Source organism: Syngnathus typhle, linkage group LG2 (genome assembly GCF_033458585.1).
Source record: "Syngnathus typhle isolate RoL2023-S1 ecotype Sweden linkage group LG2, RoL_Styp_1.0, whole genome shotgun sequence".
Lineage (NCBI taxonomy): Eukaryota > Metazoa > Chordata > Actinopteri > Syngnathiformes > Syngnathidae > Syngnathus > Syngnathus typhle.
In genome coordinates, this window is record NC_083739.1 from 2,212,851 (window position 1) to 2,236,615 (window position 23,765).

At 44.6% G+C, this 23,765-nt stretch overlaps 2 protein-coding genes across 4 annotated transcripts; both read right to left on the reverse strand.

The window, feature by feature from the left end:
* Nucleotides 1-4,037: 4,037 nt before the first annotated feature.
* zgc:65895 (uncharacterized protein LOC393546 homolog) lies at nucleotides 4,038-15,002 on the reverse strand. Of its 3 annotated transcripts, none has more exons than XM_061271862.1 (3): nucleotides 12,444-15,002; nucleotides 6,780-6,831; nucleotides 4,038-5,436 (listed from the first exon to the last, which is right to left on the reverse strand). In XM_061271862.1, exons 1-3 carry the CDS (start codon nucleotides 14,348-14,350, stop codon nucleotides 5,164-5,166), a joined length of 2,232 nt encoding a protein of 743 aa, XP_061127846.1. In that variant the 5' UTR covers nucleotides 14,351-15,002; the 3' UTR covers nucleotides 4,038-5,163. The 3 variants fall into 3 exon arrangements, with proteins under 3 accessions (XP_061127846.1, XP_061127850.1, XP_061127849.1); XM_061271866.1 differs by lacking the exon at nucleotides 12,444-15,002 and adding an exon at nucleotides 8,663-12,437; XM_061271865.1 differs by lacking the exon at nucleotides 12,444-15,002 and adding an exon at nucleotides 7,009-7,275.
* A 536-nt stretch (nucleotides 15,003-15,538) lies between these two features.
* Nucleotides 15,539-20,870, reverse strand: LOC133149944 (ceramide synthase 5-like). Its single transcript, XM_061272180.1, has 10 exons — nucleotides 20,482-20,870; nucleotides 19,741-19,843; nucleotides 19,517-19,647; nucleotides 19,228-19,285; nucleotides 19,109-19,159; nucleotides 18,942-19,034; nucleotides 18,191-18,319; nucleotides 17,027-17,133; nucleotides 16,784-16,940; nucleotides 15,539-16,229 (listed from the first exon to the last, which is right to left on the reverse strand). The coding sequence occupies exons 1-10, from the start codon at nucleotides 20,655-20,657 to the stop codon at nucleotides 16,101-16,103; spliced, it is 1,134 nt and encodes a 377-aa protein (XP_061128164.1). The 5' UTR covers nucleotides 20,658-20,870; the 3' UTR covers nucleotides 15,539-16,100.
* Between the last annotated feature and the right edge of the window lie 2,895 nt (nucleotides 20,871-23,765).

Below are 23,765 nucleotides of genomic sequence, written 5' to 3' on the forward strand. Positions count from 1 at the left end.
CTGGATTTTTCGAACGGGCGCAGCTCCGGTAAGCACTGGACTTAATTGTTCCCGCTGGTTGCAGCCTGCCAAGGCCTCACCTGTGAACCAACAAGGGAGCTTTCTTGTGAGAGTCATTATCCCTTCTGCTGACTCACTATGGCGATGAGAGAAATAAAGGAATGGAGCCAGAAATTTTGCAACCAACATGTATCATTAAAAGGTGAACTCTGACTGGAAATAAACAGAACTGGGTTCACAAATATATAATTTGGGGGGGGGGGGGGGGGGGAACAGCCGGGTGTAAGGAACAGACAACAGTGGGATGCCTTTCATGCCACAAACTAGGAAGAGGATCATTTGATGTCAAAAAGTAGGACAGCTAGTGGGAGGAGCATCACTTCCTGGATTGTCTGAGCTAGCAAGCAAAAAAAAAAAAAAACAGCTTGTTTCCTGCCTGACAGAGAGATATGCTCAATTCTGAAGGAATTTGAGGCATCAATCTGGGTTTGCATCTCTGCATTGCGCCTTGAGTCCTAATATTTTGCATTGATGGGATCGTTTTCCAATTTGGGGTGCATGAAACTGTGACAATTCTGGGATGTTGTTAACTTATTAACAGCTCATTGTTGCAAATGTCGCAGTCACTGGCGGAGCTAGGATTTTTTTTTTCCTTGGGGGGGCCGTGGGCGATGATATCTCTGTGGGTATGCAAAACATTGACTTTTTTTCACACACACACACACACATCCTAATTTTTCCAGAAAACACTGATGATATATTCTTTTTTAAACTTTATACAAATGCCAGTGTATCAATTGGCATGTCATTCAAATTCTTGCCACACAAAGCATGAAAATACAATTGTGCATGTGTTTTTATGGCTCATGTGTAATCCAGACAGCAAACACAAGTCAGATGAGTGTTTGTGTGTGTGAGTCCGGATTGCGCTGGAACATCCTGTGCTTCTCAAAGCTTTAAGTGTGAGTGCTTATGGTGGGTCGGGTGGGGCGGCCATTGCCATATTCCATTGTCTACAGTGGTGTTGACCTAAATATTGACTCAGCATGTGTTGATTAACCAGACTCATCAAGACTTGATAAACCTCCACTAGGTCAAAGAAGTATTTTTATGACCAGAAGAAGAAGCCACCATGAAAACGTGTGATGGGCAATATTTTTGGGGCTTATTTGTCAAACATGCTCATGATTTTTCAATTTCGTGCTTATTGCCAGTTTTGTAAGTCATAGCCACATAGAATTTAAATTCCAAAATATGGAGGTGGACATTTTGATATCCTTGTTTACTTATTTATCAAAAATAGCTGACAAACAGGAAGCAGTGAAAGCCAATGTTTATATTTGCGTGGTGGGACTCACGGGCCAGTTCAAGAACAGGAAGGTTTCAAAGAGAGAAGAAAACTTTTTTTTTTTAATGATCAGAGTTTAGTATTCGTCGTTATCAACCAGTGGAAGCAACTGAGAAAAATAATCTATTGAGAGCAGGCTTGTTTGCGGAATTGAAACATGATTCCAGAACAAATATACTTTTAAGGAAAGTCAGCATTTGTTTTCACTCGCTTGTGTCAAATGATCTCGCCACAAAGCACTTTCCCTCCCGGCAAACAAGTCGGAGGTCGCTTTTGAGAGATTCTCCGACGGGCTTTGCAAGTTCTCGAGGAATCAATTTACTCATGGCTTCAGAATGGCACAACTTTTCCAGCCCGAGTGGAGGTCAGGCTATTTTGGAGGTGGCGAGGTCTAGACTTTGTTCCTGCGTGAGCGGACGCCGAGGAAGGACTTTTTTTTTTTGAAGCTCTCATTACGACACATCGTCAGCTCAGCGTATTTACAGTCACGGATCTCTTCTGCACTTGTGTGGCTCGCACGCTTTTCACAGCAACGACGCCGGCGAATCGACTCGTCGGCCATCTGCGAGCGGTTTGGCCCCAAAAATCTGACACGTGATGAACTGGATTTAATTAGTGTCGCAGTTCTGAGCTGACCTTGACATCCTTGCTATGCTAATTCGGCATGGAGCTGTTAATAAAAACATCCCTCTAGTGACTCAGCATTCGCTGTCCTTAACGATAATGGGTATCGACTTTTTCCCTTCCGGAATGGCGTGATATGATCCCGGTGGCACAACTACTGTAATTTTTGGACTATAAGTCGCGTTTGTTTTTTCATAGTTTGGGTGGGGGGGCGACTTATACTCAGGAGCGACTTATATACATATATATGTCTTTTTTTCACTTTTCTGGGCATTTTATGGCTGGTGCGACTTATACTCCGGTGCGACTTACAGTCCGAAAATTACGGTAGTAAACAAACACTTTCTCGGTAGCCATTCAGAAAAGAGGATCAATGACTTGAATGAGGATTTTATCTTTTTTTTCTTTTTGCCGTTGTCTGAATCTGTAAAGTGTTCCAAACTGTTTCTAATTCAAATTCAATCCACTTTGTATCCACTAAGGCCATTTTAAATCAACTTCAGTATTACTTGATGTGTATTTTCCAGCATTGTGCATAAATGGAGCATGTTGGCGATGCGCTGACCCGGGTTGGGATTATCTGTCTTCGCCGGGGTCTGTCCAGGCTGGAATCAGAAAAGCCACCTGCTCGCTCAGCATTGTAAACTGCATAGCAGGAGGTCGGGGCCAGGCGATGGATGATAAGCTGATTTTGGGAGAACATCTTTATTTGGTCATACAATAGGTCATACAGTGTGTCATGAGAGATTATCAGGTGTGGAAATGATCTGAAAAAGATCTTATTTACTCCAATTAATGTTCATCTCCAGTGACATATTGAGGCAACCAAAATAATGACATAATTAGGTGCCTGTGACGTTTTCTGAAATTTGTTGTTCATTTAAAATATGTTCAGGTCGGCAATGCATCGTCAACGATGTTATTTGTGTCTCGAGCATTAGCTGGGGATAATCCACGGCTGCAGCACACTTCAAGAAAACACCCCTTGTCAATGAAATGGGATTTGCGAAAGTGCCAGCTGGACAGGAGAGCAGGACCCCCTCAGTATATGATCCTTGGAGCAGATTAGACCAAGATGGAGAGAAAAGTCTGTGTCAGGGTAGACCAAAGTCAGCAATTGTTCTCCAGTATATTACTCATCTTGGAATTTGCATAATCTTCTATTACAATGCAGGGGTTGACAAATGTTTCTTTTTTTTATTAGTTTTCGACTCGGAATAGAGTTCCCGATTCATTTATACAGGACTGTCTCGGAAAATTAGAATATTGTGAAAAAGTTCTTTATTTTCTGTAATGTAATGAAAAAAGAAAAATGTCATACATTCTGGATTCATTACAACTGAAATATTGCAAGCCTTTTATTATTTTATTATTGCTGATTATGGCATACATCTTAAGAAAATTATATTATATATATATATTATATTACATTATTATCAAATGTAAATGACCTGTAGGCTTTGAATGATGTCGAAATAGATCAAATCAAATCTTAAGTGTGCATTGGAATCCAAATGTCGTCACCGCGCGCTGAGGCGCGTTCCCGATCAAGACATAAGCGTGCACGGTCCACGTGACATTGAGCGAGCTGGGGGCGTGGCCAACACGCGATCTGTACGGAGGCTTGTTCCTATGGAGCCAATCGCAGACATCCGGACTGAGTACGTAAATTCAACGTTCTGGTGTGTGATGCGCATGCGTAAGAAGGACCACGGCATAGACAGAAGAGTCGGTGACAAAGAAATTGGACTTAAGACAATAATACTACTAATATTAAAAATAAATGAATGGATAAATAAATAATAATATACATATCCATCCATTCGTGTTGCTTTATTCCAAAATGGATTAAATTCATCCCCCTTTAGACACAACACCCCATGACAAAGTGAAATTGACTAAATATTTGCAAATCTATAGATAAAAAAAAAAAAAGGATGAACTCTTGAACGTCCAAAAAGGCTTTTAACACACATTGATGCAGTTTATAAATTTACATTCAGCAATTAAAATCTGGATTTTAGCTTGTTTTATTATATTACCAGTAAAGAACCAAGACAGTCCATTTTTTCTTTGTTTTCACTTTTATTTGAGGTGCAACTGTCTAGTGCAAATTGTTACGTCACATTTGTGATGGGCTGAGGAACATGCACAAAAACATTGACATATTTTCTACGAGGCATTCCTCCATTTGCCAAGTGTGTGTGTGTCCTCTGAGTCCAGGTAGCAACACAAATAATTGGCTGCACAAAAAAAAAGTCAAACATCCTCCATCGCTTCAACAAAACAATGTAAGAGACAAACATCGGCAAAGAGAAACAGTCGCTATTGTTTTGAGTGAGCAAAGTGACAATACAGTCACCGCAGGAGAGACAGCGTTCAGCGCCGAGGTCAACGATCCTCATCTGTTCCCATCCTGGGTAAGCTGACATCACAGGTACTTCATCACCTGGCGAACCATAGATAGATATATCCACAAATATATTGACACCAACTGAAAAGAGACTATATATGTATCTATGGTTAGAAACCAGGCACTTTTGCAGAAGTATGTTTGATCTGTACAAAGAGTCCGATGGTCTCCTTCTCCGTTATTCCTCTTTTCTACATCACCGGGACGTTAAATTACATCGACGAGAGCAAACGGAAAGTAAAACCCCGGTTTACCCTATAAAAACAACAACATTGATTCCCTGCATAAATATTGAATTCATTTTCCAACAGGGGAGGGGGCGATGGGGGGGGGGCAACGTGACACCAGAGAACAACACCGAGCCCTCCAAGTACAAAGTCAAGTGGCACCAACACACGTAATGCAGTCCATCCCGGAGCATCACAACTTGAAATGATTCCCAAAACCGAGGGGGGGTTGGCAAGTCCTCCGGTAAAGTTCATCTAACGTTAGCAGCGACATGTGCATGTAGGGGGGGGGGGGGGGGGGGAACAAAAATGGAATGTGTGCGCTGGGTCGAGGTGGAGGGCTGACGTTGGCACATGTTCCACACTGACCGGGCTTCAATTCATGCCCGCTTGGTGCTCCACCCCCCACCATCACCATGACAACCGCGATTGTCGAAGCAGGTAAAAGTCACGAGACAAGGCGGAATAAATTAATGTGCGACAAAAAACTTGATGGGGATCCTCGGGATGGTGGCATAGTTGGTGGTTCACAGTACAGAGATCCTTTCTCTTCAGGCGGACGAGCCGGAGTTCTGTGCAGAGGGGAGGGCTTGCGCGGTTCCCGCCGAGCTCGGGACCTGAGGCGGCAGAGCGGCGCCGGTGGGGGAGCCGCCCGTCTGGACTTGGGCCTGGAACTGAGCCATCTGCTCGGGGCTGGCCAGGGTCTTGAGAAGGTTGTTCTCTTGCTCCAGTTGAGTGTTGCGCTCCATCAGCTCCTTGATTTGCTCCTTGAGCACCTCCACCTCCTCGCGCACGGCGTACATCAGGTGACTCTTCACCAGGTCCTGAGAGGGAGGGGGAGGGAGGGGGGGGGGACTCGTTAAAACAACCTCGGCCCGTGACTTTGAGATAGTGCAATTTTATTCTCACAGTGAACACTGAGACGATATCCACGTGCCTGACATTAGAAACTACCGTATTTTCCGGACTATAAGGCGCATCTAAAAACCTAAAATTCTCTCTTTTAGTCCGGTGCGCCTTATATATGGACTAAATTCCTAAATCTAAACTGGCCCGAAGCATTGTGTCATGAAATCAATCACAAGTGGCCCGCTGAAGACTATGAATCATGAATCAAAACGACTATGGATCATTATTTTGTGCTTATAAATTAATTTGTTGCGTCTGAAGTTGAGATAGAAATGATAAATAGAGAATGATTTGATTTGGATTCAAAATCTGACATGATGCATTAATGGTGCGCCTTATAGTCCGGTGCGCCTTATATAAGGACAAAGTTTTAAAATGGGCCATTCATTGAAGGTGCGCCTTATAGTCCGGTGCGCCTTATAGTCCGGAAAATACGGTAATCACATTCTATTGAACAATCAATTCTTTCATTGCAAAAAAAAATAAAAATATATATGAATTTGACTGAAACTCATTCAAAAGTGATCAATAATGCACACGCCACCCAACAATGGATGGGTTGATATCTACGTTCCCTAAGAGCCAGGCCTCAATTTGACAAAACCTACTTTTTCTTCTATTCATTCCCCTGGAAACTTTTCAACTTCTAAAAATGACTCGGCCACGTCTCGCAACATCCCGAGCGAGCTTGACCCGGGACGCTGTACGCCCAGCGTCCCCGAGATGATGACGACGATGGCCGAAGGGGGATTAGCACGTTTTAATCTGAGCATCCCTTCTTCTTTGTGCAGCCACGGAACAAAATGTTCCCGTGCCGAGTGGGAGGAGCCAATCGCTGGCCAAGTTATTTATACCGACAGGAGGGGAGGCCGCTGCCTGCCTAGCAACATGCTGCTGAGGAGAGGATGGGGATGGGGATGTGGGAGGAGGGGATGTAGCGTGTGAATCTCACTTTGGCCCACATCATCCGTCCAAATCGTGACAGTGCACGGCCACAATCTTATTCTTCATCCCGGTTTATGGACGAGCCTTATTCATATCAAGTTATTACCTTCCCGACTTTTGACGCCCTTTCCCTATTAAGGCGGCCTAGGTTCATTCAAAATAACGATTCTAAATAATCCATTTAACTACCCCCAAAATTGTATCGCGAAAAACACTAGGAGGAAACAAATGGCCGGACTTGCCTCGGCATTACGTAACGCCAGTGGAAGCTCACACGAGCGAGGTAATGGTGCGGATGAGGACAACTACTTACCATGGCTTGCTCAATCTTGTTGTCAATGGCCACGACACTTGCACCCGAAGAGCTGAAACACAATTCAAAGCATATCGTGAACCAACTGGATGGTCTGCAAGGCGCTAGTATGGTGCAGGACGGGACGATTGTTGCGGCAGGTAACGCAACAAAGGAGCCAGACACACACACACAAAAAAAAATAATAGCGCACGCAAAGAGTTTGGTTTTAGCGCAAAAGAAGAATTACCTCCTGTCAAGCCTGACCGACGCGCTCTCCTTGCCGAGTACGGAGGACAGAAAGGAGATGGAGAAATTGCGCAGTTGGCAAACGCCAAGGTCCATCGCCACCGTGTAACACTGCGAATTCATGCTATCCGGTCCATCAACGCGCCACCGCGGCTCGGCCCGGCTCACAAGACGTCCGGCGGAAGAAATGTCAAACCGGAGCGCATTCTGTAGCTCCGCGGCCGCCGAGATCAGCACAAAGACTGAGAGGTGCAAGCGAAGGAGGGAGGGCTGACGAATGCGTGCGGGAGGGAGGGGGGGGAGGACGGGGGTCGCTAGCAGCCGCCTGATTGGCTGCAAGCAAGGCTCATTTGCATGACAATATCCGCGGCAGTATCAGTTTGGGGGAAAGCAGAATTTTAATAGAGATACCGACTGCAGTTATAATAGCCTAATATTGTGACACATAGTGGTTTTTTTTTTAAATACATGAACGCATTTGATGGTGTTGAAAAGAAACACTGAAAGAAAATGTCGCCACCTTCTGGTCAGTCCTGCTCATAATTTAATCGGATATGAGAAATTGTTCGCGTTGAAAGAAAGTGAAAATCAGTTCGTGTCCTCTTCAAAACATTTTCTTGTTACACCTTTTTGGCAAATAAATAGCGCTGTGTTGTAAATCTAAAGAGCATTCGAGTAATAATGATAATAAATTATATTTATAACGCACTTTACATTCGGGGGAATCTCGAAGTGCTAAAGTGTAAAGAAATCAAATTGTTTTGTAAGGTGTAATTAATCAAAATGTTTTGTTGACAGTAATATGTTGCATGCACCCCCACTCAATGCAATATTCCGATTAATATTGCGTTTGTGGAATATGAATCCAGGATCAAATCAAATGCACCCGTTTTGATCCATCTCAGGTGGCGGCCATTTTGCCACTTGCTGTTGCCACTGAAAATGGCAAATGAACGGAATTGAAAGCAAACAATCAATTTCCCAAGGAGCTGATCAAATCACAAAAAAAACACATGATGACATCACCGCAGGTGCTTCTGCAGCAATCACTAGTTAGGAGGACTGATGCCATCACTATGGCAACACTTTTGACAAAGAGCACAAATAGTTAATTGGAGGATCCAGTTAAACCACATACTCCCATCAGAGCCTCCAACACCTCCTCCCTTATCTGCTAACAACCCAGGCTCCTCCACTTGCCACCAATGACTACGTTTCCATTAGCTAGGTGTTGGGCGCCATCTTGTGGCATTCTAAAGAAATAGCTCAAACTAAACATTGGGGGAATAATTGACTTTTTCCACACAAATAATTGGTGATGAACATGAATTTGGTCAATTCATGAATACCATGAAAGAGCAGACAGGGCCTTGACTGTATGTTGATGAGTGACATGCTTTGTTGGGCCACTAGGGGGCAGTGCAATAAGGACGCTAACACGAGAGCTGAACATGATGTTCAGCTGTGCCAGTCATTGACCAAGACGGGGACCTCGGCTTGCACGTGCAAACAGAGAGAAGATCAGACAGGTCGGGGTCTGCGTTTTGCTGAGGGGTTGTTTTGACACATTGCGACAGGGAGTCGAACTTGAAAGCCCGCCCGACATAACTGCAGTTGAACGACACCAGCGCACAACAAAAGAACTCCGTCGTTACCTCTTCAGATGCTTCTCCAGCTCCCAGAAAAGAAGCTTCACGGCCATGGCGTCGCGACCCTGCGCTCCTCCGGCCCGGGCCAGCCCCTTCTCTCTCATTGATGCTCAGAGTAAAAACAAAAAGTCCATGCGGCGCCCCCCCGCCCCGACCCCTCACCCAAAACAAGCACCACCGCTGCGCCTCCTCCAGACCCGACCCCCCTGACTCCCCCTCGGCGCTTCACATTGGGGGGAGTCTGACCCGCTACGTAGTCCCGGGACTGCGCCCGAGGAGGACGGGGGGGAAAGGAGTGTGTCTGAATCCAAGACTGGTTAGTAGCGTGGTGAGAGGCTCAAGTGTGACGTCACTCCAGTAAGATTCACATCACCTCCCCTTGTGTTGTTATGTAAACTGTCAGGAGAGATTAGAGCAATCCATCCAATGGGATGAGCCCTTTTCGACCACATACCCACTTAGCGTCATCAAGCCCCGCCCAGCGTTTCCAACAAGATGCTCTCAAGAAATAGCGAGACACTCCAAGCCTGCAACGCTCCAAGCGGTTTTGGGTGGGAAAAGCCAACTGAGGAAACAACAGCTCGGATGTTCAAAACGCGAAGGACGTTGAAGTTATAGCGGGTGCACCAGTGGCTGCGCTGTCACTTGGCATTAGTGCACATACATTGGCCATACACACACACACAGCTCCGCTGGCCTCACGTGCATCTCCATGTGAGTCAGGGCGGACAAAGACTAAAGCCAAGACAAGAGTTTAGCTAGCTTGCCTCAAAATGTGGCAGCAAAGTGAGAATAATTCAATTAATAATTAAATTAATGTTTTTCTATTTACAGTAGGAGTTTACTGCGTGCTGTTTATTTCAAAGAGGGTGAGGAGACGGTTGTCAGAACAAAAGGCTATAAACCGGTTTCAGGGAGATCTTGGCCATGTTGAGATAGGTCCACTTTCAGCCAATCGTAGACGGCGCTGGTGCTTCGGCTCAACCAATACGGTGAGACCGTGACGCCGTGAATTCAGAGGAAGCCCAGATGGGACTCTTTCATTCCGGGCCCATCCGTCCAAAACACTATAAAGGGCTGACCCATATATGGTTCGAGGGTGAAGAATGGAGCTCACACTGGCGTCCATTTTTTTTTTCTCCTTTTTACGTGTGATTAGCTCACTCCCCTGTCAACTTCTCCATAACTTGTCCTCAAGTCCTGATGATATTCAATGATGTGCCACAAAGTCACGAGCGCTTGGACACGGGAACGATATTCCAGATGAGGAAGCTTCCGTTTGCAATCGAGGATCAAGCCCGCCCTCCGCCGTTGGCAAGACACGCACTAAAGACAGATAAGCAAAAGCCCAAATCTCACGAGAGCCTCCGGAGCCAGCACGCAATGTCTTACGTAAGCAGCCCGCTGCCATATGGTTCACCGGAGGAGAGATAAAGTCCAACATTTTCGCCCCTTTAGTGAAACCATGCGAGGATTTCCATCTTAGAGGGAAGAGGAGACATTCGATTTATAGGGAGGCCAACAAAGCTGTCGTGCCAAGAATTTGGGATCAATAATTCATGCATTTCTGTGGCTAGAACTCCATTTGGAACCACGCCCATTGGGAAGAGGGAGAGTTTGAGATGGTTAGAACAGGTAGAACACAAAGTATTGATTTTAGAGAAAGGTGTTTTTTTTTTTTTTTTTTAAAACAGAGAAATTGATGTTTTAGTTTTTTTTAACATCCAAAAGCACCAAGTGCATCAACATGAAGAAAGAAGGAGAAGCAGGAAGGAGAGGCACGCAAACGTGAATGTCATCTTGCTTTTCTTTCTTAATCTGTGAAGTACCACCAATTTTCTTGGTCGACTTAAGAAGCCAAATTTAAGGAGGCAAGTCTTTCTAAGCACAAGGATGGATTTTAAAATCAATCAGCACTTATTTGACAGTAAGATGGAAACACTTTCAAAGCGCCCGATTCGTTCTCGCATTGCGTGCAGGGAAGAGACCCCAAAGTGGTGAGAAAAGCACATTTAGGTAAGCAACTCTTAAAAAAAAAAAAACACGTTAAGATGATTATATAAAGCACAGTGGAAGCATTGCAAGCCGACACTGCCCCCGTGTGGCGAACCCTGGAATAACATGGCTGTGGAAGGGAATCAAAGGCTCCGCTTTTATTGTGTCCTTTAATAGCGAGCTCGCCATTTTGTCGAGTTGTTCGAATACGTCGTAAGTATAAATTATGTTGTAATTAAGCGACAGCAAGAAAATAATTAATTGGGGCCTAAGAAGTGTTCCAAAACAACTAGCCAAAACCCCAAACTGAGAATCCCAAGAATGCAAAATGATCCCCAACGCAGAAAACAAAGAACACTCCCCAAAACCAGTCAAACGAGCAAATAAAGAAACGATATTAGGGAAAAGCCGCCAAACATACACAAGCTCGTTTGTTCAGCCCGGTGTAAACGTTGATGACAAAGTGAAGCCAACACAACAGCTTGTGCAATGACTCGCTCAATCGAAACTGTTCCACGCAAGTGAATGGCCACGGTCATAAAAGTGACAAAAGAAATGACAAATGGATCCTTTTATGGTTGATAGCAGCAGGCGGACTTTGCTATCTGATACATCCATGAACTGCTGTCAAACATCTCGTCGGTAAAAATGATGTTTGTGACGTGGTGCGGCAGTTTTTCAAAATAATATCAGAATAATATACCGTAAATTCCGGACTATAAGCCGCACCAGCTAAAATTGGGGGATATTTTAGTTTTTTTCTTATATAAACCGCACCAGACTATAAGCCACACGTGCACACGCGTTTTTTTTACAAAGAAAGACCGTTCACAGAAAGCCTTTTTAAAGTTTTCATAAGATACTTTAACATGTCTTTCTCAACATTGCCTGTGACGAAGGTCACCTAGCGTGCATTCCTACTAAAGCTCATAATAGTCACAAGCAACACAGCCAGAATAAGCAGCAGCCATAGTAGTGTTTCAAAATAGTATTTTTGTTGTTGTTTTTTTCTTCAAGATACCGCAGTGTATAGAAGTGATCAAGTCATCACAAAAATCACGAAAAAAATCCTTGTATAAGCCGCACCTGACTATAAGCCGCAGGGTTCAAAATTTTGGAAAAAAGTCGCGGCTTATTGTCCGGAATTTACGGTATATCAGAATAATAATATCACCACCCGCGGGTTCAAATTCCTGCCAACAGATTTTGAGGACGACATGGAGGCACAATACATAAGCACGTGTCAGTCGGCGGAAGTTTCCAAGGACAAGGCGCACCCTTGCCTGTTGCTTTTCAAACACGCTTGTTTTTCAATTCCCAGAAAATATCAAGTAAGGTGCCAACATGCCTGCTTGCTCAAAGCAATCCGATAGAATAAGTGGCAATCATCCAAAGAATCTGGAGCCAAAGCAAAAAAAGGAATCAAAATATAAAAGCTTAGCAATACAAGCTCACGCAAAGACGAACGGCGGAAAATCCCAATGATGTTTTGGTGGCAAAGAAAACAAAATTAATTCCCGAGTGTTTGGATGAAAAGGCTGACACCAAAGATGGTCTGTTGCGGCCCACTTGAAGAAAAAACAACAACAACTGAGCAGACAACCAGACAAATACAATGAGAGATTTTTAAAAACGGACGATATGGACAACAGACGACTTGCAGACAACAGCTGTGGTTAATTCAACTGAATTCATTAAAGTGGTTCATGAAGCCAATTCGAAGCTTCGTTTTCTCATCGACAGCGATTTATTTCGAGAGAGAATCTGAAGAAGCCGGTAGATCTCATCTCACCTGTCCTCCTCCCCTTCAGCGTGCTGAGTCCTCAAGCCAGCGGCGGCGGCAGCAGCGACAAAAGCGCTGGCCTCCACGGACATCCCCATGTGGGCCAAGCTTCTGGCAGTGACGCCGGCGTCGGCGGCCGTCGCTCCGACTCCGGCGGCGCCCAACCTGGGAAGTCCGAGCAGGGCCTGGTGCTGAAACAGAAGTTTCTGCGCGTCTTCCAGTTGAGATGTTTTAAGGGAGCTCCCTCCTGCCAGAGGGGCCGAGTAGAGGGCGCCGCCTGGGGTGAGAAGGGGCTGTAGGTCGGCTTGAAGTGCAGTCAAAGGCAAGTACTGGGCCCCCAGCGCCGCTGGAGCCAGATGTAGGGGACGAGGCGGCGGCGGGCCGGCGACGGAGCTTTCCACGGCAGATGGAGCCACATGACCTTGACGGGGCGACTGCTGTGCCAGGCTGCCAAGCGGCTTTGCCGCGACCGCCGAACCCGGTGACACGCTCACGTGCGCCACGGGAGGCTGCACCTGGGTTTGGAACGGAGCAGTGGGTTGGATAAAGTCTGGCTGTAGACCACCCAGCTGAGGCGCAACATAACCTCCCGTGGTTTGAGCCTGGTGCTGCTCCACGGCGTAAGGAGACACCAGGGAGGGGGGGTGGTTCATTCCGACTTGTGGGGCGGCTGCCCCGAGCATCTTCGTTTGAGCTGCACCTACTAGTTCCTGGGGTGACACGTAGGCGAGGGTGCTGGGTTGGGCCGGAACTTGCGGTGGGCTCTGCATCGTATGAGGACCGGAGAAGTCCTGGTTCGGCAGCTGATAAGGCTGCAGTGTGTGAGGCGGCTGGACAGCTGGAAGACTCGGACTTACTCCCGCATTAGCGGGCTCGGTCTCTGCGGACGACTCTGCAGCTTTGGGTGCCTCAGCGGTCGCCGCCGCCGGTGGGATATCCTTCTCGTAATATTCGGTACATGTCCATCGTCCTTTGCGGAAGGGCTCGGAGTTGGTGTCCAGTTTGACCACTCTGAAACGAGAGCCGGTAGTCGTCTGAGCGTTGGACGCGCTGGCCGACTGGCCTGTTGCGCCGCCAACGGAAGCTGGCGGTCCACTCACGCCGGTGTGGTCAGAACCCGACTGGCCGGACGGGGGAAGCGGAGTGACAGAAGGGAGACTCGGATGTGCGTCCGCAGTTGTCCGTCCAACACCAGGGGCTGATGGTTGTGTTGTTGCTCCTGTGGGTTTGGAGCTATCCAACCCCGGTGGTCTCTGGGATGGGGTCGCTCCGGTTTTGGAAAGCGGCTGGCTTGAGGTAGCCAACGGTGCTGACAATGACGTTTCACCTCCTCCCAGGTTATCAGAGGGATCCTGATGACTGTGCTGCTGAGGATACAAATGATGGGGTACTGTCCCGTTCACCATGGTGGGATGCTTCTGGGCTCCCTGGCCGGAATGTGGATACGGAGGCTCATTGGGCGACACAAGGCCAGGGGTGTCAACACCATGGAGACTGTTTAATGTCTCGTCCGATGAACTTCTCTCCGGTACGCCGGTGTCTGTGGCTCGGGACGCTGACGCATCCAGTATATCAGAAGAGGACAAGTCCTCGGTGTGGGACTCGTCCAGGTCGTCATAACTCTCGGTGTCGTCGGCCAAACTATTACTGCCGCTTACGTTGATCTGAGCAGACGTGACACTTGTTATCTGGAAGCCACTCTTTTTCTTCACTTGAGCTCCAGGCATTTGGGACGCGGGCTGTTGATGGGGTCCCGGAGAGGAGGCTCCGGCAGGGGGACTGTCTTCAAGCGCATTGACTCCAGAACCAGTGGAGGAGGCAGGTGCCCCGCCGCCGCCGCTGCCCCTGCGGTAATGAAACACAGTTTTCCTGCTACCAGTAGGGGGTGGGTCTCCACAAAAGTCCTGATGGTGCATCCCTGCCAACAGGAGGCTTCAGGTTTTGGGGGATCCTTGGAGAACTACCGGTGGGCTTTTGACTCTTAACTAGTAGCTAACGCTCAGCTATCATGCTAGCTAGATTATGATGCTCAAGATCCATCTGTAAAGTCCTTCGAGTTAGGATGTGCTAACTCAGAAGCTCCTCACAAAAGAGATTGGAAAAAATGGATTTGAAATTCTGCTAGCCACTGGTTAGCCCTGTTAGGTCAGCGGGAACAACTCCTTTCACTAAACACAGTTATCGTACCTTAATGCATCTTTTATATCACACAGACGGAGCCAAATGCAAGAAAGAAGATTTAGCCGTAAATAGTTTGGCTGCGGTCAGGTGGTCTACGAAGCTTCCGAGCTGTCCAACCTATGTCGCATGAAATCGGTCGCCGAGTCGCAGACGTCCTCCTCTTCCCCAAAACAAACTTGGCGATTTTTACACTCCACCAGCGATCAAGTGACAAAGATAACTAAATGGCGCCTGTGTGAAAAAGCGTTGTCATGCACAATTCGTATGTCCTATGGAGTCCTTGTTTGCTGTATCATTGCCAACCGGCGAGCAGCGGTAGCTAAGCTAAGCGAAGCTAACGGGCTGTCAGGTTCAGAGGGGACGGGAAAGCCAAACACTGAATATGCGCATGCGCAAGTCTACCCTTTCATTACGAAATGTGAATCTCTGATATGAAATAAAATTTCAGTTTAGTTTACATTAGCAGTACTAAACCAGACTCGAAAAAGGTGCAAATAGTCCAAAGTGCGCCGCTGAATTTTCATTCATTAAAAAAAAATCATAAAATGACAATCGTAAACATTTCGTCATCATAAGGAGGTACAAAATGTGACAGTTTTTATTTTTAGAAAGCTTCTAGTTTAGTTTTAGTAGTGATTGCAACTATTTTCAGCTACCCGCAAGAACTCTGACGAATATATTTATTGTTTGCAAACACAAAGGTCTGATAGTTTGATATTCCTTGACGCTGAAATGGCTGAAGCTGTAAAATAATCTAGGCCACCAGGGGGCACTGCTGCTCTGCCAAGCACTTGTCTGCTCTAAACCCAGGACGTTTAGCTACAAGATATGTATTTTAAAACAAATAAATGTGTTAATACTTTGAAAGTAATTCAAATCTTAAAATCGAGTGCAATGTGTATGATACCAAACAAAAGGAGGGCTTGCAAATCACAAAATGTATTTAATGTTTTTTTGAAATTGGAAAGTCAAGTTCATCTGAACATTTACAAAAAAATTATAACAATTCCTAAAACATTATTTATTTGGTACAATAGTGTTTTATACAGCAAATATATTTTGTATTTGGAAATCCTGAAAGTCTGAAGTGTTAAGGAAGATTCTGGGATTTGTTTCTTAGCTGTAGAAAAAAAAAAAAAAGATACAATCTGTAATAAAATGTAATTCATTTTATGAAATGGTATTGACAGTTTGTGTCGATCTGTTTCGCAATTTCTGACAAACACTAGCCCGCACACACGCACACACACACACGCAAACAACGATAAAGGCAAACCCAACTTGTTTGCTCCCACATTTTTTTCTGGTCACTTTTGCAAGCATAAAGCAGGTGTAAACATCACAACGTGTAAAAAGGATCAGCTGTATCCCGCACACAGTCTTTTCTTTGGTTATCTTCTACGACGGTCAAAAAGGTGACATGGTGACTTGCAAAGGCACAATGGAAGTGAACAATCCACCCGAGTGAATTCCCACACTTTGTCCTCAGCGGTCACGCTTTTCTCCATTGATGTTACTGCTGGGCCCTCTTGCCTGATTGGGGTGTTTACCGCCGCTGGAATGAACCTCCTCGTCTGAGCTGCTCTCGATGTCGCTGCGCTCGTCTTTAGCCACCTGAGACGTCGCAAAGGGGCAGCGGAGATCAGTATTTGCATTTCGATGTGGCGTACGTAAGAAAAGTGCAGCGCTGGGAAATATTAAAAAAAAAAACATAAAGCTACCGTATTTTCCGCCCTATAAGGCGCACCTAAAAACCTAAAATGTTCTCAAAAACCAACAGTGCGCCTTATAGTCCGGTGCGCCTTATATATGGATCAAATTCCTAAATTCAAACTGGCCCGAAGTATTGTGTCATGAAATCAATCATAAGTGGCCCGCTGAAGACTATGAATCATGACTCAAAAAGACTATGGATCATTATTTTATGATTATAAAGTAATTTGTTCCATCTGAAGTTGAAATAAAAAAGATAAAATGGAGAATGATTTGATTTGGATTAAAAATCTGACATGCATTAATGGTGCGCCTTATAGTCCGGTGCGCCTTATATAAGGATAAAGTTTTAAAATGGGCCATTCATTGAAGGTGCGCCTTATAGTCCGGTGCGCCTTATAGGCCGGAAAATACGGTACTTGATGTCGACTGATGTGATGTTGAGCCCAACTCACCTTTCCCTTAAATATGGCTTTAATTGCAATGCGCGCAATGAGGTAGAACCAGATAACATGAAGAGTCTGCAGGACCAAAAGTAAACCGTTCAGCACCCACCAGGCCTGGTATGGGCCTGCCATCTCCCAGCTCTCAAATAGAACGCTGTTAATAATCCTGCGTACAGATATTGATTTGAATATGTCATCCATCAATAGGGCGCCGATTCATCGCTATAATTTGTCACAAAACATTTGTCTCACCAGAAAGGAAAGATGACAAGGCGAGCGATGAAAAAGCTGATGCTGAACACCACAAACAGGCCGTCGCACAGCCGTTGGTATTTGGCGTAGTTGGCAAGCTTGGCTGCCTGTGTGAAATAGTAACATCAGTGATAGGCAGAAAGCAAACAGCAGCATAGGATTCACTTGAAGAAAAATAAAGTGCTTATGTAAGCGCGGAGACTCGTATCGTTCCTCAATGACACAGATCACAATTTATTGGTAGGCAATGAAATGCTATCAGTATCACGATAAAGTCGGTGTCCTCGGGAGCGGAGTCACGCAGTCATCGTGAAAACTTATCAGAAGAGAATTCGGAGGTTTTATGATTCAGCGGTCAAACATACCAATGGAACAATCACGTTAAGCTCAAACAATTGAACCATTCAGTCGTATGGAATGTCCACGATATCGTACGTTTCGGATTAAACGTCGCTCGGGAGTAAAAGTCGTATAAAAATGCTTGATGATGATGAAAAAAAGAAACATACTTTAATCGACTAATTTGCGTTTTCATTTTTTTTTTTTTTTACAAAATCCGAGACCAAGCACAGTCGAGTTCAAACATTTATGATGTGTACCGTATTTTCCGGACTATAAGGCGCACCGGACTATAAGGCGCACCATCAATGAATGGCCCATTTTAAAACTTAATCCTTATATAAGGCGCACCGGACTACAAGGCGCACCATTAATGCATCATGTCAGATTTTTAATCCAAATCAAATCATTCTCCATTTTATCTTTTTTATTTCAACTTCAGATGCAACAAATTTCTTTATAGTCACAAAATAATGATCCATAGTCTTTTTGATTCATGATTCATAGTCTTCAGCAGGCCACTTATGCTTGATTTCATGACACAATGCTTCGGGCCAGTTTGAATTTAGCAATTTAGTCCATATATAAGGCGCACTGGACTATAAGGCGCACTGTCGGCTTTTGAGAAGATTTTAGGTTTTTAGGTGCGCCTTATAGTCCGGAAAATACGGTACTTTTTTCCAAATTTGTATGCTTTAGGACTTTTTAAACAATTTTCTTTGTCAGAATAGATCTGCCCCAAATTGGCAAACAGACTACATTTGTAAACGGACTCAAAAAAAAAAAACCCACCAAAAATATGCTCCAACAAAATCCTCTCTTTACCTCAAGGAAGATGTCTGATGCGTCATGCACACACATGACCAGAGTGCCTGCTCTTAACATGTTGATGGCGTAGGAGAAGGTGATGAGGAAAATGGTGGCCAGGTGGTGCACGAGCATGATGAAGAAATCCTGACGTGGATGAAATGAAGACAAAATGGGTGGATCACTTTGGAACGTGTGAAAATGATACGAAAACACAAATCCCTTCATGGGAATATCCACGATTCAAATAAAACGTGTGAATTTTTGATTGATTTTTTTTAAAAATATGGCATGCATGGAGCCAGCCCTGTTATAATAGAATTTTAACGTCTATAGTCGTCAGTGGTACTGAATGAGTTAATTGGTGAAACAGATTCAGGCGACAAGACAAAGTAAACAAACCAAAAAAAAAAACAGATTAAAAATAGCGAGCAGACGGTCGCTCATGTTACTTCTTAACGAAGATGCTCAAGTCCAAACAATGTTGCATTTAAGAAACTCTGACAAGAACAAGTTGTCCCCACGAGTTCCTGGAGAAAATGTAACCAATTAAAGGAAGCACGACTCGCCACCTCTGCTTAACGGCCAACGAGAAGCAAAATGCCGAGCGACCACGCGCTACCGTCGCCCAACCTGTTTTACCAGAAAATCCGTCATCGGCTTATTCCAATACACTCCGACAATAACGAAAATCGACACGGAGGTTACGTATGAAATGACATGGCAGAAATGGTGACGGTAGGAGTTTTTCGTGCCTGTGCTGACCCACCTTACGTTTTATGTCAGTGAACTGGGAAAACATCAGGGAGCAGTAGAAAGCCAGCTCGGCCACATAGTGATTCAATTGTTGATGACTCTGATGCTAGGAAAGGGTCAAATAAAAAAAGACCTTTAATAATTCCATAAGATTAGCATGTGGAAGAACTTAATATGAACCTGGAAGGGATACGTGTCCCAGCATCGTCGGGTATTCCACATCCAGGGCGACTGAAAGAAACACGTCGATCGGGGTTAATGCCATAAAACAGCTTGATAATCATTTCAGCTTCACTTACCCTCCATAAGTGATGAATGGCATAAATAAAAATCCCCAAGTAAAATGTGAACCGCCACCTGAAGGGGGGGAAAAAAATAAACAGTATTTTTTTTGTTTTTTTTATGAATGCCGTAATTTTCGGACTATAAGTCGCACCAGCCATAAAATGCCCAAAAAAGTGAAATATATATATGTATATAAGTCGCTCCTGAGTATAAGTCGCCCCCCCCACACAAACTATGAAAAAAAAAACACGACTTATAGTCAGAAAATTACGGTGGTTAAAATGTCCACATTTTAAAACTTACATGCTCTCACAGAACTTTGTCTGCATGCTGGGTTTGTCTTGATTGCGCCGGATGCGAAACCATCTCTGTATTTTCCGTACATCCCAGTCCAGTTGCTTGGAAAGTCCTTCCAGTTGCTTTGCATCTGGACACTAGCGAGGACCAGACAGGAATGACCACAAAAGTCCCAAAATTCCAACGGAGGGGCGGTACCACGGGATCATAACATTAGTCGAAATAACTACCGTTTTGGATTGATACAGCTTCTCCAGGACAGCATTGGGCTGGGCTTGTCGCTGCACTCCCGCCTGAATCTGGAGTATGTGGGCACAGGGCTTGGCCACTAGCCTACACACACAGGCCCAAAAAAAAAAAGTGGGGGAAGGGACACAGAAATGCTGTAGTTAAGCAAGACATTCAAACAGGGCAAGAGTTAACTACTTAGTTTAACCTTTAGCCAATCTGGTGAGCCTCTAGTTTACAAAATGGTGTTAGAAGGAGAACATTTGGGGAAGGCATGGGAAACAAGAAATCCCTGGGAATGTTGCACCTAATGACCTGCTGTCATGTGAGCATAGAGACGGGAAGATCTCCCTGGACCCAAAAACTTGATGGATGTCACAAGACGATCTGCTTCAACCGACTCGTTTTAATCCCACGTTGTTTATAGTTTCCCCCAGATTCGGGAGAAACGCAGTCAGGGTTTGGGCCTGATCGTTAACTCAACTTTGACCAATTTAAAAGAAAACAGTTCAACAGGCCGCGGGATTCTCAATCATAACATGTTCTTCAAGAGACGCCCGAATGGACCACGTGACTGACACATTGTTAGATACTATTTTCTGTAGATCTAGTTGACCTCATGTCATCTCACCCGTGTTATCTAAATATAGATTTGTAATATAGCTCTACGCGGACTTAACCTGTGTTGTGCTCCCTTTTCGAGTGTTGTTTAATGAGCTGTCGACGGAAGTCTCGAGTTTTACCTTTCGAATAAGATCCTTAGCACAAAAATCCCCACGGATAGCGGAAGGGCGTACAGCAAGTCTCCCACTCGAGGGTAATCCACGCCAGGTGGTGGATGCTCCAGATCCGCCCAGGAAACATTTTGGGGAAGCCAAAATTTCTCGCTCCAAAACCAAGCGGACAACGAGGACGTCATCGGGGGAAGCAGCAGTTGTACTCGAGTAAAGGCAGCGTTTTCAGTGGGGAAAAGTTACGCTTCCTCCTCCCTTCCTAAAAAGATCAGCTTGGGCGCTAAGTAGGCATTACCGCCGCTTAACTTGGAAGAGTAAAGTGTGCAGGGCGGCTAGCTTGACACGTAAAAGGCGACACCCACAGTTAAAACTTTCAATGACGCGCCCCCCCCAATCGAAGTCAAGCTTGCCGGAAGCCGCTCGCCCCGCCCATTCCGCCAAGTCACCGTCCAAGCTAAACGCCGGCTAGCTTTAGCCTTACCTGCTTTTAGCTATTTGCTAAGCTAGCTATGTTTTGACGAGTACAGGCTTTAGCTAATCTAAAAAAAAAAAAAATGCTCGCAAATAGTTATACGGTGTGTTGCTGCTGGGTTGCAGTGTTCATTTGTTACTTTGTTAGTGTCTAGCTAGTTCGTAGGTGTCAAAGTCAAGGCCCGGGGGCCAGATACGGCCCGCCACATCATTTTAAGACAAATTGTGCATCCGATTCGTGTGTCATTAATAGAATTGCAAATTGTCTTCACTTTTAATATTTATTTTTTAAATATTTGACCAGTTTTTACTCGTCTGATTTGAAAACGAGTTTGTTTTGTAGCCGTCATATAATATGAGGTGCTCATACATTTATATGGGTCGACAGTCATAATGGCCCTTTGAAAGAAGCAATGACTACAATGCGGCCCGCGAAAAAAAACGAGTTTGACACCCCTGGTCTAGCCCGTAGGTGTCAAAGTCAAGGCCCGGGGGCCAGATACTACCCGCCTTATCATTTTTATATGGTGACAAATTTTTGAATCGAATTGATGTCATTACCAATTATCTTCACTTTTTAAAAATGGAGCTATTGCCATAAATTTTGATTACCGTTCATCTTTTTAAACAATTTGAACAATTTTTAATTACATTTTTTTTTTGTACCCATGTATAATGCGCACCCCAGATTTTAGGATAATAAATTAATTAGATTTTGCGCATTATACACGGAAAAAAAGGTATTCATCAGATAGTTGTGTAGCCTGTACCGTATGTATATAGACGACTTTGACAGTCATAATGGCCCTACGAGGGAAACCATGACAAGAAGTGCGTCCCGTGACAAAAACGAGTTTGACACCCTTGGTCTAGCCTAATAAATTCCTTACTTCTGCCAAGTTGACAGACAAGAAAGGTCACGTGCAGTGTTTCCTCCATCACTGTAGCAACATATTAGAATCTAATCTTGATGATCCTGCAAATAGTCAAACGCAACAATACGGCTGCATAGTACCGCTCTCCCGACAGGTTGTAGCCGTAGGAACCCATTGAAGCCGAGGATGAAACTTAGAATCTGACTGGAGCCTGGGGCCAAACTGGAATATCAGGATTTTATCACCAGTAAAAAGCTGCAACGTAGGCTAGCTAGCATAGACTCGAGTAAAACAGTGGCTAACGTTGTGATTCTGTGGCTAATTGAAATGTGTAGCTACTGGACAGAGCATCCCCTCACCCCACCGTCGATGATCATTTTTGGGGGTGCATGTCTGTCGCTGATTGTAGATGAACCTGCAAAAACTAGATCCTAAAGGTGAAGAGAGAATCTTTGCTCGGTTGGATAAGCAGTCGATTTGGCGGTGCGCAAACAGGTTGGTGACGTTTAATGAAAGCACGAGCAGAGCAGCAAAGTCAAACAATTAGTCAAGTGAGGATAATAATCTGGTGCACGACAATACAAATCAATGTGAGGCCAAAGGTCACGCAGAACCGTTTCGCAAAATGACACCTCTTTTTATGTTCTTCGGAAGAATCCTGTTTGTTAAATTAGCAGGAAGGTTTTGGGAAATCAAATATATGCAAATCCACCGAAAATAGCGAAGGCTGCAATAGTTGATGATTGACCGAAATATGTCAATGATTAGTAACGTCTCATCCTAAATCTCCATTTCATGAGGATCTTGTCCAACTAAGGGCAAGGTCTGTGTGTAAAATCGGATGACATATCACCGCTCAACATCTGACATTGTTTCGGAGGTCATGCTCTGGGTCAACTTTTGAATGTGCTCCTATTAGCTCAAATGGTCTCTGGTTTCTTTCAATTCTAATTAGCAAGACAGCTTTATTCATACAATGTGCTTCAAACTCAATGTGTATGTTCTTCTGTAGGTTTTTAGCTTGTATTTTTTAATCTTTTTATTCTATTTATTTTTTATTTTATGCACTGATCGGTTGGCACTTTCGTTGTACATGTGTGACAATGACAATAAAGATCTATTCTATTCTATGTGCTTCACATAGTAGTTGCAAATATCCATTTAAAGACAACATACAGCTTTTAAAGAATGGAAGACATTTAAAAAACTGAAACATTGAAGACAATTGAAAGCAAAGTAGACAAATGAAATGTTGGAAAAGTTGCTTATGGAAATGCTCTAAAAGAACTTTGGGCTAACTTCAAATCTGATGGCATCTTATTGTTCCATTAGCTTGCAGCATAGCAGTTAAATGCTAATGCACCATGTTTGCTTTGAACTCAACTGAGTTGCCTGCAAAGTGCTTCATCACCTCACTTCTGCCATCTAGTGGAACTATATTAAATTGTTCTGCCTCACAATATATGCAGTGAGCAAAAATAGATCAACAAATCGACATGATTTGGCGTTGCCTAAATGAATAGCAAAGCAAATCATTGCTATAGATGGCACTAAATTTAACATCCGTCTGGAGGCGTCTTTTTGCAAGTGTATGTCAACAGAATGAAATGCAATCTCCGATTTAGGATAGTTTTGCGTTGAACGATATATGGAGGACATCTGTGACGTTCTGCATCATCATCAGCAGGCCACTCGAAACAAAACCTCTTAGTGTCAGTATGCAGCTGGAGCTTCCGTGATGCCGGCCGGCCGGGACTCAGATGCATGACCTAGTGTGGAGGGGCAGGCCAACGCCACAACAAAACAGAGGGGTGCCATCTTGTCGGGGGATTTATTTGACCAATTAACGAGCGATTCGTTTTAATCAGACTTAACTTATTTGCTTTAGAATAGATTGTGGACCACAACTTTGTCGCTTGTGTTTTTTTTGTTACGAAATTAGCGATA

What these genes read in the sequence shown, in the direction of transcription:
- LOC133149944 (XM_061272180.1), bottom strand. Translation starts at nt 20,657, where the DNA reads ATGACGTCCTCGTTGTCCGCTTGGTTTTGGAGCGAGAAATTTTGGCTT. An exon ending in CCATTCATCACTTATGGAGG is followed by an intron (nt 19,160 to 19,227) that starts GTAAGTGAAGCT and finishes TGTTTCTTTCAG; the next exon opens with TCGCCCTGGATGTGGAATAC. An exon ending in TCACTGACATAAAACGTAAG is followed by an intron (nt 18,320 to 18,941) that starts GTGGGTCAGCAC and finishes CATCCACGTCAG; the next exon opens with GATTTCTTCATCATGCTCGT.
- zgc:65895 (XM_061271862.1), bottom strand. Translation starts at nt 14,350, where the DNA reads ATGCACCATCAGGACTTTTGTGGAGACCCACCCCCTACTGGTAGCAGG. An exon ending in GCTGAAGGGGAGGAGGACAG is followed by an intron (nt 6,832 to 12,443) that starts GTGAGATGAGAT and finishes ATTGTGTTTCAG; the next exon opens with CTCTTCGGGTGCAAGTGTCG. An exon ending in ACAAGATTGAGCAAGCCATG is followed by an intron (nt 5,437 to 6,779) that starts GTAAGTAGTTGT and finishes CCTCCCTCTCAG; the next exon opens with GACCTGGTGAAGAGTCACCT.